Here is a 14,738-nt window from a genome sequence, read left to right as displayed (position 1 = left end):
TTTTTTTTTTTTTTTTTTTTTTTTTTGGAGGCTGTTTACTGATTAACGATACGTGCCTGTTTTCGAAAGTTCGTCGTTGTTTTCTCCTCGAGTTATCGAGCCGTTTACAATCGACGGTGATCAACGCCGTTGCGATTTTATGCGTGTTTGAGCGGCGAGGAAAACATCGATCAAGGAAAACAACGTATACACAGGCGGGGTGGCACGTTTGAAAAACAAAGCTGCCTTAACTGTATGGTCACTTACGGTGTCTGGCAGTGTAGTAAGTCAGTGTTCGGTCAGACGCTCGCCCAGTAGAATCGGTCCGCGCAAAATCAGGCAATGTTCAGTTCTTCAAAAATATACGAGTTTCTGTTCTCTTCCCTGATTTTCAAATAATCTCCACTCTTCTTGGAGAAAACATCCTTATAAATTGCTAATCCTATTAAATTGCTGTGAAATACAGTCGCAGGATTTTTAAGTGTTTAAACAAAGTTAGAGCGTCTTATGTGTATCGTGTGATTCCAAGACAATGGCTGATTTGTTCGGTCAATCGTTTTATGGTGTTCTAAAAAAATATTCAAAGTCCTGATTAATTGAACATTGAAACTTCAATGGCGTGATAATTTCGGGAAATAAAAATTGATTCTCAAGCGTCGAGCAACAGTCAGACGTTGGATAGTTAATCGGTTGCAATACACATTTTCTGAGATTTTCTGATCCAATCTCTGTTAAAAGCTTCCAACATAGTATCGTAATTCCTGTCCGACGGTCGTTTATCATGTTTACAGCTACACGTACATATGTCTGTATAGCTTGGCTTCGCTTTAAATAGGCAAATTTCATCGCGTCTATCTTCTGGAAATTATATGATTTTTACTTGCTCCACCGGGATATAATAAATTTTAGCGTGCTCATAGAACTAAATTACGGATATTTATAAATATAATAATATATTCATGACTCTGCGTATTTGTGGGACACAGCTGATAACCCGTTGATGTATACTTTTATTGCGCGTGAACCGTGTTCGAACCGATGCATATATTAAATTTTGTTGAATATTTTAAGACGAAGTTAATTTAAAATTCTCGTTAAAACCGAGCTCAAAACATTCCCGATTAAGTTTAGACGAGGTAATTAGAAGCCAAACTAGACAGTCGCATTTACAGAAAATTTCCCAATTCCGGTATTAGAATAGACATACGTATGTTTAATTTTTCAGAAACTAAATGATTAACTTCGATAGAGTCAGCCAATTTGACTTTTACGCGGCTCGTATAAATTCCTAATAAAAGTTAGAAATCGAAATATTTATATTTTCCGATCGAATTGAAGATAATATAAAACTTTTTCTTCGTTTTAATAAGTCTTTTCTAAGGGAATCCAAAAGTAGAAAACATGCATAGGAATTATTTTATCGATTCAAATATTTCTTTTGTCAGAATTATTGCTATTTAACCTACTAGACCATACTTCAATCACGAATGAAAACGTAAACGTCGACTTTCATTAACGAATTAAATTCTCTTGTAGCATTAAACAATGATTTATTTCTGCATTGCAGGCTGCCGCAATGTGGCCTGGAGTATTGAAGTTATTGGTGTTACTAACATTCTTGCTACATCTATCAAGGTACGTTTCTCATCCATTCTTTGTCATTCAAGCTTCTAATTGCAGGAATCGATATCTTGCATTTAATAAACAAACTAGATACTTTGGAAAAATAACTGTAATCCGTTAATTTAATAATGTTATTGGTTAATAAATTATTGTGCAGGAAGTTCCAGCGAGCAACGTTTAAGCTATTCGCGATCAGAATCAAATTTTCAACTTTTAATGACAAATTCCAGCTGCTCAAATTTAAATTTTATTATCAATTCGAGGTCCAGAAAAACAACAGAAGTCTGAACGAAGATAAGATTATGCAATCAATTAAATCTGTTACTTCCAAGGGTTGAAATATAAATTTTGCATCAATTTGGTGTCTAGAGAAATGAACAAAATTCTGAATAGATCAATCAACACTATAATCTATAATTATAAATTTCAAGTTTTCATATATAAATAGATTGTAGAGTTTTAAGCACTTGTGTGAAATTTGAAGGTATAAGAATGCACACAATGCATATAATATGCAAAAATATGTAAGATAGATATGTAGTGGCACATGAGCCAACAGAAAATTCGAATTTAGAGAGACTCATATTATTATACCAAGTTGTACCAAGGTCTAAAGGCAAACGAGCTCCGAACAGATTGTTACTAAGATTACTGGTAATCTTCAACTGGAGTTACATAACAAATATAACTTTGAACTTCTTGTAATAAGTCCATCAATACATATATATGAACGTATTCCCTAGAACATAGTTGAATTGTTATTCTTTTTGCGATCTCTACTTGTACTTATACTCTGTACTTGTGCTCACACTGATTTTAATGTAACCAACTATTACAATTTCATCCACTCGTTGCATTATTAAATACACATACACGTTTAATCCACCTCAGATATATCATATAAAATATACAAGATAATCGAAGTGGTGTATTTATTATAGTATTTAATACACGAAGAAAATTTCTGTTTACATTCCGCTTCTTTCATTATGTTCATAAAAGTATAAAAGACGCATCAAAATGGGCATTCTACGTATAAATTATAGATCAATTTGATGTCTAGAAGAACAAAGGGATTCAAAACAAGCAGCAAGACGATAGAGTGTAAAAAAGATGTTATTTATATATTTCTTGTTATGATTGCAGATGTGCGCAGATGCAGAAAAAGGTGGTGAATTTCCGGGAAAAGGAGAAGGAAGTGTTAGACGACATTCTAGGACCAGGACGGTACGACGCGCGTATCCGGCCCAGTGGAGAAAATGGAACAGGTGAATATATGAATGTTCTTTTTTTACGTCCATTATTCCTTCCAGTCTTCCTTACCAAAAGAAAAAAAGAGAAAAATCGACCAATTATACCAACATTGTCATAAAGAAGTCGGATACGATTAAGAAGACAATGAAGCCTAAAAGTTTAGCTTGAATAAGCCTCGGATAAAAGGGTAATTCGTTTTGTCAGCTGTACCGCTTACAACAGCTCTAAATGAAATTCTATGATACTGTAATCTGATCAAGAGCCCTGCAACTGGTTATTTAGCTGATATTTTGTCAACGAAATCACGGATTAATTAATGCGCTATTCTAGTCGTCATTAAATAGTCCACGTTTTTCTAGAGCAACTTGCAAATGATTTGAAAAGTTAGAACAAGTGTTTGAAACATTCTTACGTATATTCCAACGCGTGTATTACTTTAATAGATACTCTGTTACTTTAATAGGACTAGCGAACAGAGAGTTTCGAATTATAATGTATATGAATCTTATTATTTTTGTGAAACATTCTTTTTATCGAGACGCCTTCAAAATTCTGCATATTCTAAATTTGTGCAATCTCAATGTTAATTTCTTTCCTCAAACTAAAGTTTCATTTAGTTCTCGTTTCCTACGTATATATATATTCCTATGTATATATATATATACACACACATATATATATAGAGAGAGAATTTTTCAAACTAATCAATACTCGAGCTTCACTGTGAGGCACTTGTTAGCGATTCTGAATAATCTAAAGCGATGTTGTCGGTTTGCCAGTAGAGTGACGCATTTGAGATTCCTATCCGTGAGAATTAATTGTAAAATTGAACTATTTACTAAACTGGAAGTGCCACAATTATCCGATCAATATACCATTTAACAAGGATATCATATTTCATAAAATAAGCTTTTAATCCTTTCTTCAGCGTGCGATATAGATAAATAATACTTTACTGGCGGCTGATAAATGTTTTCATTGCAAAGTAATTGGCTTTTCTCGTAAATTAATCATTTTCTACTTGAAACTTTTCATCTCAACCGTTCCAAAATTTATTTTTCTCCCAATTAGCTGTGTCACTCGTCTAGCAAACCAACGATATGCCTCAGACAGAGCTCGATTCCGCAAAATTTCGTGTTTAACTACAACCTGCCGTTGATTTGCACAATTCTTACTAACAGGCATAGTTGTCACTACTCAAAGAAAAAAATTGATAATATATATATATATATATACAACGATATGAAAAAGAGGGAAAGATCGAATGAAAGATCGAATGAAAACGCATTCGCAGCCAAGGACACGTATTCATGGGGGTCGTTATAGGCTTTACACCCGGCGAAGCACGTAAAACGTTTTAAGAAGTAAACGTGTCAAAGAGGAACAAGCTACTGTATTCGAGGTAACATCCCCGTTGGCAGTGTGCCGACAAATTGCAGGCGTGACGAGTTTTGCAGCGGATCGGGGAAACAAAATGCGTCCACGAACACGACTTTTGTTGGAATCGATACCGGTAGCAATGGTCAACGACGAACTGGCACACGATCCGCTGTTATTCCGTGACAGCGAGTACCAGATCACGTAAACGAATCGTGTTCATACACATACGGACGCTGGCTTCTATGTAGTAGAGAATGCACATGTGGAAATACTATCAAGCTTCTAGGAACATCTTCTTGTAATAGAGCAATGAAATTTCTCGAATAATTGGCATAAGTGATCTATTTTATCCTTGATGAGCTAACAACCTCGTTAATTTAATATCTACATTGCTTCAAATAATAGGGGAACATGCCATGTTTCAAAGTTATATGGTCGAACAAAATACATGATACCAGTGGCAATTGGCTTTTCCTTTTTTATAAATCCGAAGGTCAATTTTCTTTCTTAAAATAAATTTTATATGAATTCTGGGACGAATGTAGCGTAGGATGAATGCTTTCAGAATTTTCAAATAATGAGACGAACGAAGATACTGGAGTTGTTAGCAATCTTCTTTTGAGAGTTTGCTTTTTAAAATCTGCCACATTTTCTATGGGAACACACACATGTGATACTGTTACTGTTGCATTTAACAAATCAAGATTGTTCTCCGGATCCGCTTTACGTCATCTGTAAAGAAACGATTGCCGTCAGTATGTTTCTTCTTCAATCTTATAACTCTCACAAGTAATATGTTCATGTATTATTTGAAATAAGGAAAATGTTTTAGGTAAACGTAGCTGGTAGGACACCCACGTCTGTCAGAAAATAAGAACGAAAATTTAGATTTCTATTGGTAACATTCGAGATACTTTCATGTAACTTTATCCCTTTGGAAGATCGTTTTGATAATCGTTGTAAGTAATTTCATGAAGAGTATATTTTCACTGATACTCGTATTCTCAATACAGAGTGTTTGAAAATCATAGATTAGGAAAGTACAGAAGAATAGAAGATACATTTTTGGTCTAATCGATTTACATTCGTTTCTGTTTCACTTTTTATGTAACAACGTTTAATAATTATTATTAAATATTTGTTACAATTTCTTACTGGAAAATTCCTGAAATCTAAAACCGAAGGACTCAGGCTTTGTCCCGTAAAAGTAAAAGAGAAACGACGATACGTTTATTAGACTAAAATGTATACTTTCCTAACTAGTAATATTAAAACGCTATGTCTATAGCGCTGACATTGTCTCAGTATATTTCTGCAAAATAAGAATACTTGCAACTCGTCAAAATTTCAACACAATATTTCAAAAGCGGTAATTTAAAACGGTGAAACTTTTGATAACGATAAATAAAATATCTATCGTGTTGCACCAGGATTTATCGAATATGTACAAGTCACGTTAAAGAAACAACGTGAGGAGAACACAGGGATCAATTTTGCTTCTGTGTGAGATGGCAGTCGCAGCATGACGTATTTCACGTAGCCTTTCGCTTATCTGACAGAACAAGACAGGAGATCAATATGTTTATATATTCATTTATTTTTTTTTCCAAAGAAATTTGAATGCAAAGTAGTGTACGGTGGTAATCTGCCAAATTTCCATATCGTGAAGATATTAAAAATGGAGATAATGATGGAGTGAAGGAGGAGAGGAGAGATGGACAGGGGGATGATGCTGCCTTGCTAGGAAAAAAAGGATGATGACACTTGAGCAAGCGAAGGTTTATTATTTACATATCTTTTTCTGTTTATATTTTGTCTTTCTTATGCGAATGAAGTGGATGGAAATGTAGACAAGATACCTCTATTCATATGTATACACGACATGCATACATGATAGTATCTGAAAAAGAGTCGCTGTTGTGTCTTTATCATTAGTTTCCATTTTAGTTTCCTTTTTATCTTTTTGATACTTTTACAAATTCTACTATGAGTTTCCTGCTAAAGAAATTTGTCCTTTCAGTTGCAGCGGAGCTTTTAACCATTTTAATACTGGTACAAACGTTGACCACGTCAAACTAATGAAAGTTGTCCTACTCTCCTTGAACATAACTTTTTTTCTAAGGTTAGTTGAAATTTTGACTGATTGGTTAAAATCTACGTTTATTGAATAGCACTCTGCGTGATTCTTTTGTTTCATTCGTAGCCAATCTTCACGGATTTATTTAATTTAATTGAAGCAGATACTTGTCAACCCTTTCATCTCCAAATTACGTAACAGCCTAAGAACGTATCTCTGCAATATTTCTATCCAGAGAAACAAGCGATTTGCACAAATATTTGGCATAAAGCTTATTTGGAATTCTATCATTACAGTCTGACGAGAATAACACTCTATTTCATACGATTACTTTGTGAGAATGAAATTACGATCCTACTATGATATACGAATTTTTATCTCTCGTCTCAGCAAAATAAAAGAATAGAAATTTTAAACGCTTCGAAACCGAAACGAGAAGCACAACGACGATTCTTTCATATTTTCCTCGAAATGAAATAGTCGTTCGACGATAGAAAACTACAATTGGACAAAAATTGACGTAATAGGGTTAACAGGTATCGGTATCCAGGTTGTGGGAAATTTTTCGATTATTCTTCACAGTCTCTCTATTAGCCGCAATTTTCTTCCTCGCTGGAATTTCCAACGTTCTAAATTCCTACCAGCGAATCACGTTGCGAGCTAAGTTCGATTAGTCCTAATTATGCGCCCGGAACATATTCCATCTCGCGTAACTGTCTGCTCTGTACAAAACACCGTGTAGAATTTCAGACAATGGCATTGAACGCCTCGGAAAATTGGACCGCGAATTCCTATTGTTCGATAGGTCAGAGAAAGTATAGTATATCGTCGATAATTACAGTCGACTTCGTACCGCCTCGAGGTTCATGTTGTGTCACGAGGGTTTCTTTTTTTTTCTTCTTTCTCTACCATTTCCAGATGTACTCGTTGCCCTTTCTTTTCTCTTTACCATCAGACAGCATATTTAAAGAGCAGCAGTTTTCCCTTTTTTCCTGTTTCTCTTTCTTTTTTCTCTTTTTTTTTTTTTTTTTTTTGCGGCCACACCAATTTACAGCCACAGACGAGTTTCTAATTAGAAACAGGGAAAGATTTCGTTGCAGCTGGTAGCTATGACTGAGAAACACAACCGTCTGCTTGTTAATCATTGTTACACGATTGCTTCTTGTACCGTACTCGAGCAAAGGAAAACAGAACGAAATGGGAACAGTTTATCGGGTTTACTCAAATGGCAAGCGAAGGTAAGATAGCAATTCTATCTATATTCTTACGATGGATCGAGTAACTTACGATGAAACAATTAATCCAGAAGAATAACCGAAATGTTTTAACAGCGGAGTTCGTTCCGTGTATATGCTGATACGGTTATATAATTAAACACGAGGGATAGATAAAACAGTTAATGCGTCTAAATAGATAAAAGGTTCCAAGTAAATTGGAGCAGATAATTACACGTTTATAATTTATCGTAGTTACATGTACTGGCAGGCTGTTTCATGCAGCGTGAATAAAATTTCGATAATTCTAATAAATGTTTACCATTGCGAAACAATATATAATGAAATACCTTCAAACGTATGGAATTTTTAAGGAAAATTCATAATTTCTTTCGATTATAGATCATCGAGAATGCACAGCGAACAAGCGTACTTTTACTACACCCAATGTAAGAGCGATGGACTTTTATTTTGTTATCTTAATAATATAATAGTTTTACGATATTGCTGCTGATATTGCAAGAACTTTGATAATATTTCTCTAAGTAAATACCATTGAAAGTTCTTTGGAAATCTCATGAAACAGCCTGTATACATGAAGATCTATTCTTAATGTGAGAGTCCGATTACCAATCTGTTTCGGTATCTGTGTCACAGCACTTTGCCCGTAGCTTCCGAACGTTCTAGACATTTAATCCCCTAATCCGTAGTAGAGACCTACACACCGTGTACTTTTTCTACTTGTTACACGAGCACATCCGAATTCTCGATAAAAATGAAACAAGCCTACTTTGGTACAACGTTCCCGTATATGTGTGTATCTAGCCACAATGTATGGCACATACGAAATGACTACAATCCCAGCGATTAGGACAACTTACAAGAAGTCTACACGAGGAGATGGTTCGAAAAAACGATTGAGGATTTTCGTCTAATTTTCCCCCTACTCTGTCCCCTTTACCTCGACAACCCTTACGAAAGAAAGTAACACGGCCATTCGTAGGAAATTTGGAAAAAAAGAGAAACGAAAAGAACGCTCAAGGAAACGAACAAATTTTTGGTAAACGAAAGTAAATCACAAAAAAAAAAAAAAAGAAACAAATAAAAAGACAAAACTATTCCAGTAGAGTATTGTAAGACACGAAAAAAAAAATTGACTGACTAAAAGGGGGCTCTATTGTTTTTGCCCTTAGATGGGCCGGCCATTGTCCGGGTAAACCTGTTTGTGCGAAGCATTGCGACAATTAGTGACATCAAGATGGTAAGTATACATTAAACCAATCCAAAACTCTTTACAACGCGGTGCAATGCCATTTCTCTCTTGGCGGGTACTGTTTCCTTATTTTTCTGTTGCTTGCAATGATTAAAAGTAGGCGCAATGTAGGTCTTAGAGTCTCGATAATCAATTTCAGAAGCAAAACGAGAACCCAAAAAAAAAAAAAAAGAAGAAAAGAAAAGAAAAGAAAAAAGTAAAGAACGTACAAAAGAAAAGAAGAAAAGATTGTTGAACAAGGCCTCAGCATTTACGCGAACGGCGACCATAACAATGGCAGCAGGCCAGCATCTTGTCCCTTCTCCGTTACCATTCATTATTATGTCTACACTATCCGTTTCTTGCCAGTGATGCCAGATTTTATAAGAATTTTTCTGGGAATTGCGTGTTAATTCGACAGAGAAAATCCGATAAGGAATCCTAATTGTTGATCTTGCGTGCGATTTCTTACGACTCCAATACAATATCATAATTCGAATAGGTCTTTTTTTCATTCAAACAGAATCTTTTAATTCGACAGAGAATTATGCGAAAATTTGTTTCGATTGAAACAAATGAATCATCATCCGATAAGTTTTTCATGCAACTGATTACAATTCGAATAGAGGAAATATTTTTAATTTCATAGAGAACGATGTGAAAATTCTATTCGAATTGAAATGGTAAATTCGCTCGATGAAATTTCGATTGGAATCGAATTCTACAGTCGTGTGGAAATCTTCCATTTATATACGCCAATGAATAAGATTCCAATACGATATACGAATTGCTAATGGTACGTAGGAACAGTCGTTAGAAATTCGCACGAGACCTCTGTCGGGTTTACCCTCCTGCTAGAATCGCATTACGTCTAACCGATCGCAAAAGGAAGTTTACATTAATCGGAACATTAGGAAAGATCTTTCTTTCTCTTTCTGTAATAATTGGGACAGCGATCTTTGCTGATGCTCTGTGGTTACAGTCATACGTACGAACATTGTCCGGAAATTCAGTCATTTCATGTATGTGAAGAATCGCCTAGTCTTGATGTAATTTACCTTACCGTGTGTACACGAATAGACATTTCTGCCACAGAATTACTCGATCTTCAACGAAACGTTGTTGGCCGAGCTTACGTCTTGTATCGCCGTACGTAAATGTTGATAATCGTTGGCATTCAGGAGCGAAGCCAAAATCAATAAAATATTTCTTGCCAGTACCAGCGTGATGGTACAAGACATTATCTCGATCAACGGTTTCATTTTCGATCGAATAATTCTATTCAAAAATAGTTCTTCAGAAGTATTCGGCAAATGGCCACGAAGGAATTTTCACGATTATCAATCATACAAATATACGATTCTAGGCACGGAGGGTGTCCTTCCCGAAATAAATTCTTCGATCTGGGAGCACTGTCGCGCGACGCTCGCCATAGACCCCTTCGTAGATTCTGATTAAAAGTCTTGTCTGCTCCCATCGATCTCGTCTATCACTTTGTTGATTATCACCTGCCGCCTCCCCCTCACACCCGTTCTCTCACAGCCAGCCAGATATACATATTAATCAATATCTGTTGCCTTTATTTTTCATCTGTGTACAATATTGATTCTCCCCTTTAATTTAGAATGACTGATCACACACAAAACCAATTAGCATCTCTAGCATAGATACAGGCATGTGGCATTCTAGCTTCGATGTTCACGTATGTACATACACAGTTTATACGCTATACATAGGAGCACAGACGTTGTTGCAGTGGGAGAGACGAAGAGAGAAAAATGAAAGGTGAAGGGAGAAAAAGAGACGAAACGGAAAGATAAAGGAGGAGAGGGATAGGAAAGCGAGAAAAGAGAAACGAGAGGAGAGAGAGAGAGAGAGAGAGAGAGAGAAAGAGAGAGAGAGAGAGAGGGAAAGATAAGAGAAAAGAAATGGAAAAGGATTATATTGGCAGAGTGTTTGGTCTCATAGGTTCCCTCCAACTTTTTCATCCCCGTTTTTCGTAGTTCCTCATAGTGCTTGATGACTTAGTAATTACGTTTTGCTACGTTTAATTGCGTTCACGAACAATCAGATACGTCCGGTTTTACTTGTTCTACCTTTTCAACGTGTCACACGATGTGAGTACACACAGAGGATCGATACAATTATGCGTGATTCGTGAATTATTTTCCGATCAGAGGCGGTCCTGACAAGTGGTTCTACGATAGGCGAAATCACACGTTTCACGTAGCTTCGTGACGAATATACTTGAGACGAGGTTGCGACGTTCTGCGAATTTTCTGCATGCATTTCGCGCCAGTTGCAACCTGCGTCAGGATATTGAGAAATCGGAGAAGGATTGTAATTTGAAATTTATCATAGTCTGTCTGGACTATGATCGAGACTCAACGATAGAAAAATGAATTAATAGAATGTACAGGTGTAAAGACACAGGACTATAACGCGTCCAACCGAAGTATTGAAATTTAATGAAACTAACAGTACGTGGAAAGTGAGTCAAAAAGATTTATTCGAAGAGCGTCGAGCAACGAGAATGTTTTTGATTCACTGTGTCGACGATCTCTGTTTTACAAAATGCATTCGATAGAGACAACGATTCAGAAGAGAAAGCTATCCAGAAGTAATGCACAGAGTGCATTTGTTTCAAATTTTCGATACCGGAACACGAGAGTCTTTTATGCTCACGTAAACCTCCTGTCGAATTTCCATATTGCTAAATACAAGGCTAAGCCGCTTCTTACACGCGCGCTATAGAATGATTTTCAAAACTCGAGAAAGACATTCGAAGATTTGAAGAATCATTTTAGTAGCTCTGCGTTTCGCTTTAAAATGCAAGATCGAGTAAGACGCATTTATTTGTTTCATCCTTTTTTTTTTTTTCTTAATGCTTTCTTAATCTGAGAATAGTAGCATTGACGCAAATTATGTAAATTAAGGATTAGTGAATGCTCGACACTGACTACAGGAACAACGTGTCCGACGTCTTGTCCTGGTTCATGTAGGGCGGAATGTTACGCAAACACTCTGTATGGCTCAGGACGATACGCCTGGCTCGTCCAACCAACAAATTAACTCTTAAACAACTTGTTGAGATTGCCCACGATATAACAATCGCACTCAGTTATATCAGAAGCATCTAACGTGATTCAGTTTTTCAAATTGTCTCACAAAGATATCCACGTATTACACGAAACAATACAAATACGAATTTGTGGAAATTTCTATGAATCACCCGCACAAGACGATTCGATTTTTACTTGTGTCTATACTCGCTTGATTCCAAAAGTCGTAATATTTCCTAGATATTTATCGAGAATGTTCATCAATTACGCGAAATGATTGAGATTTTCTGTGAATTCAGATTTCATTCATAAGTCGTTCAAATATTTGTCAAGAATATTTGCGAATAAAAGCGAAAAACTAATCGGTCTCTTCTTCGTTTAACGCTTGTACGCGCGAGAAGTTACTTTATCTTGTTACCAAGAATTATGTACACGAAATTAATAAGGAAGACGGCAATATTACACGTATGCTTGTTCAATATATACGAGGATCCAAACCAGGAGGAAACTATAATTTCCTGCAGCTATTCTCGATCCACTGAACTTGAAAATTAAGTACGGCAATTCTGCCACTGCTTCGTTTCTTTAAATGGTAAAACCATGTTCTTAAGGATCCGTAAATAATATACAAGATGTTCACGTTATTAATTGTCAGCATTTCTTTGTGAGAAACACATACAATGACAAGTCTCCTTTTATTTATTTATAAGTCAATGATCGTCTTCTTTTATTTTTCTCACAAAAAAAAAAAAAAAATAACGCTCGGAGCTAATAACTTGAACACTGTGTATACACGAATGAAAAGTTCTTATAAACGCTTGTAAAATTCTTAGACTCTCGATATACTTATATGTTATATTCATCAAGTAAATGGTTCCTTAACTCATTCTTTCCACTTCTTTTTTTTTGTTTTTGAGTATCTATCTTCTTTTCTTCTCTTTGATGCTTTTCGTTAATAATCTGTATTTCCACTAGTTTGCTTTACGATTGATTAGTTCGATCTGTTTCTCCCCACCGAAGTTATCGTTCATTTTTTACTACGATATGTATATGTATAACCAGTCATACGAAACTTAAAGATAGTTCGATGATTTTTAAAAATCGAATAATACGAATCACTCGAATCAACGATTCACCACTACTTTTTCTAAGAAGAAATCTAATCTCTTAAAGCGAAGAAAAAGAAATATTCGTAATAATATTGAATAAAGTACAGAGAAATACTAATAATAAATTAACGACGAAAAGAATATATAACTTCCAAAAGTTTGCCCGTTTGATTGCAGGAAGCGCAGAAAGCGTAGAAAGCTCGAGAAGCGTTTCTTTCTTTTTTCATTACATCCCTTCGATGCGACTGATATTACTCAACGATTGATTAATTTTATTTATTCTGTTTGCTATGTTAGATGGGCCCGCGGTTGTCCGCGTCAACATATTTGTTCGAAGTATCTCAAAAATAGATGACGTTACGATGGTAAGTTAAATAAAAAAAAAAAAAAATATCAAATGCCCTAAAAAATCACAAACACACGCCTACACGTACCTCTATTATATTATATATACATACTACTAAGTGTTGTACTACTAAATGTTGACTGTACAATCTGTATGTATTATAAATACAGAGATCGATATATATATATTATGCTATTATACACATAGAAGTCGTTCTCCGATTAGCTAGATTATCCCAGCAACTATGGAATTGTTATATAATTGTTCGTCGTTTTTTTCCAAATATTCGCACGATTTCCGATTAGTAGACTCACTTTTCTTCCAATTGTAAGAACGAACTTGACGTATATCGGTTCCTTTCTCCGAAGAAGCACTCGTACGAAAAATATGAACAGAGAAAACTTTGTCTCGTGTCCCGCGTGTTTAACAAAATCGATGGCAAATCTACGAGATTCCTAGTATACTTAGTCGATCGACCATAACAAAAAAAAAAAGTTCTTTCTACGATCGAAGCGTAACTTACGATAGACAAAATTTGTCGATCCTTCTAGTATACCATAGCACGGTCTGGCACTGATGTTTCCGCAGTCTTATAGTTGAAAACCCCTTGAAAGTCGTTCTCTCGATGAATGTGAATAGACATTTGAACGTTTAGAACGTTTAGAGGACGAGAAGATTTCGATTATAGTTGGCCAAAGAATAGTAGCTAGACGTGCAATGAATATCATTTACTATGTGTTTGTATGATAATACATACATATTAATCAACGTATTATACATATGCACACGTATTTCACTGCTAATTCTCTACGTAGTATTCTTATAATATACAAAGCTGCTCTTTGTCTCGCAATATATATATATACAAATCTAGAAAGAGAAAGAAAAACGAAGAAGAAGAAGAAACACACGTACACGTTACACGTTTCCTCTTTACCTCTTTGTGTTGTCTCTCCCTTTTATACCAGGCTCTCTCGTGCGTATTTAAGGCCCACTATCATAAACTTTTTTAATTCCACTATTATATTATCTCGTATGTTATATTAAGCAAGCATATGTTTTGTATGCATAAGAGAAACTCGAACTGTTACGAATAGCACGACCAGAAATTTTTCTCCGCTCGCGAGGCAAAAGTACGAATTCTAAAAATACGGTATCTCTCGTATTTTTGATATTTTTAATATTTTTAGATAACGATCAAAGATATTAGAGATATTAAAAATGTTCGGCGAAGTATCAGAATCTCATTCCAGATAATTCGTTAAAATAGCGTCGTGCTGCGCGTAATTAAAGAAAAAAAAAAAAAGAATACACCATATATACTGTCGCTCACACGCTATTGTGTCGTAGATGATTTAATGGAGTTTGTTGTTTTTTTAACATACGCATTCTCTGTTTTGGTTTTTCTATTCTTTCTTTTTTTTTTTTTTTTTTTTTTTTTT

General features: G+C 35.4%; 1 protein-coding gene across 13 annotated transcripts in view; it reads left to right on the top strand.

Moving 5' to 3' along the window:
• LOC100748900 (glutamate-gated chloride channel) overlaps nucleotides 1-14,738 on the top strand; it is a 36,736-nt gene that overhangs the window by 1,937 nt on the left and 20,061 nt on the right. For 2 of the 13 annotated variants that reach the window (XM_012391006.3, XM_033323357.1), the window contains exons 2-4: nucleotides 1,547-1,614; nucleotides 2,749-2,870; nucleotides 13,248-13,315. In XM_012391006.3, the coding sequence (XP_012246429.1) occupies nucleotides 1,556-1,614; nucleotides 2,749-2,870; nucleotides 13,248-13,315 (249 nt within the window). In that variant the 5' untranslated portion in view covers nucleotides 1,547-1,555. Of the gene's footprint in view, nucleotides 1-275; nucleotides 319-704; nucleotides 1,187-1,450; nucleotides 1,475-1,546; nucleotides 1,615-2,748; nucleotides 2,871-8,720; nucleotides 8,789-13,245; nucleotides 13,316-14,738 lie in introns of those variants that run through there. The other 11 variants (XM_012391004.3, XM_033323356.1, XM_033323354.1 and 8 more) reach the window with 9 other exon arrangements.

The sequence above is a fragment of the Bombus impatiens genome, unplaced genomic scaffold (genome assembly GCF_000188095.3).
Source record: "Bombus impatiens unplaced genomic scaffold, BIMP_2.2 scf_0914, whole genome shotgun sequence".
Taxonomy (NCBI): domain Eukaryota; kingdom Metazoa; phylum Arthropoda; class Insecta; order Hymenoptera; family Apidae; genus Bombus; species Bombus impatiens.
The sequence above is the reverse complement of the archived record's forward strand: the minus strand, read 5'-3'. Positions and strand labels throughout refer to the sequence as shown.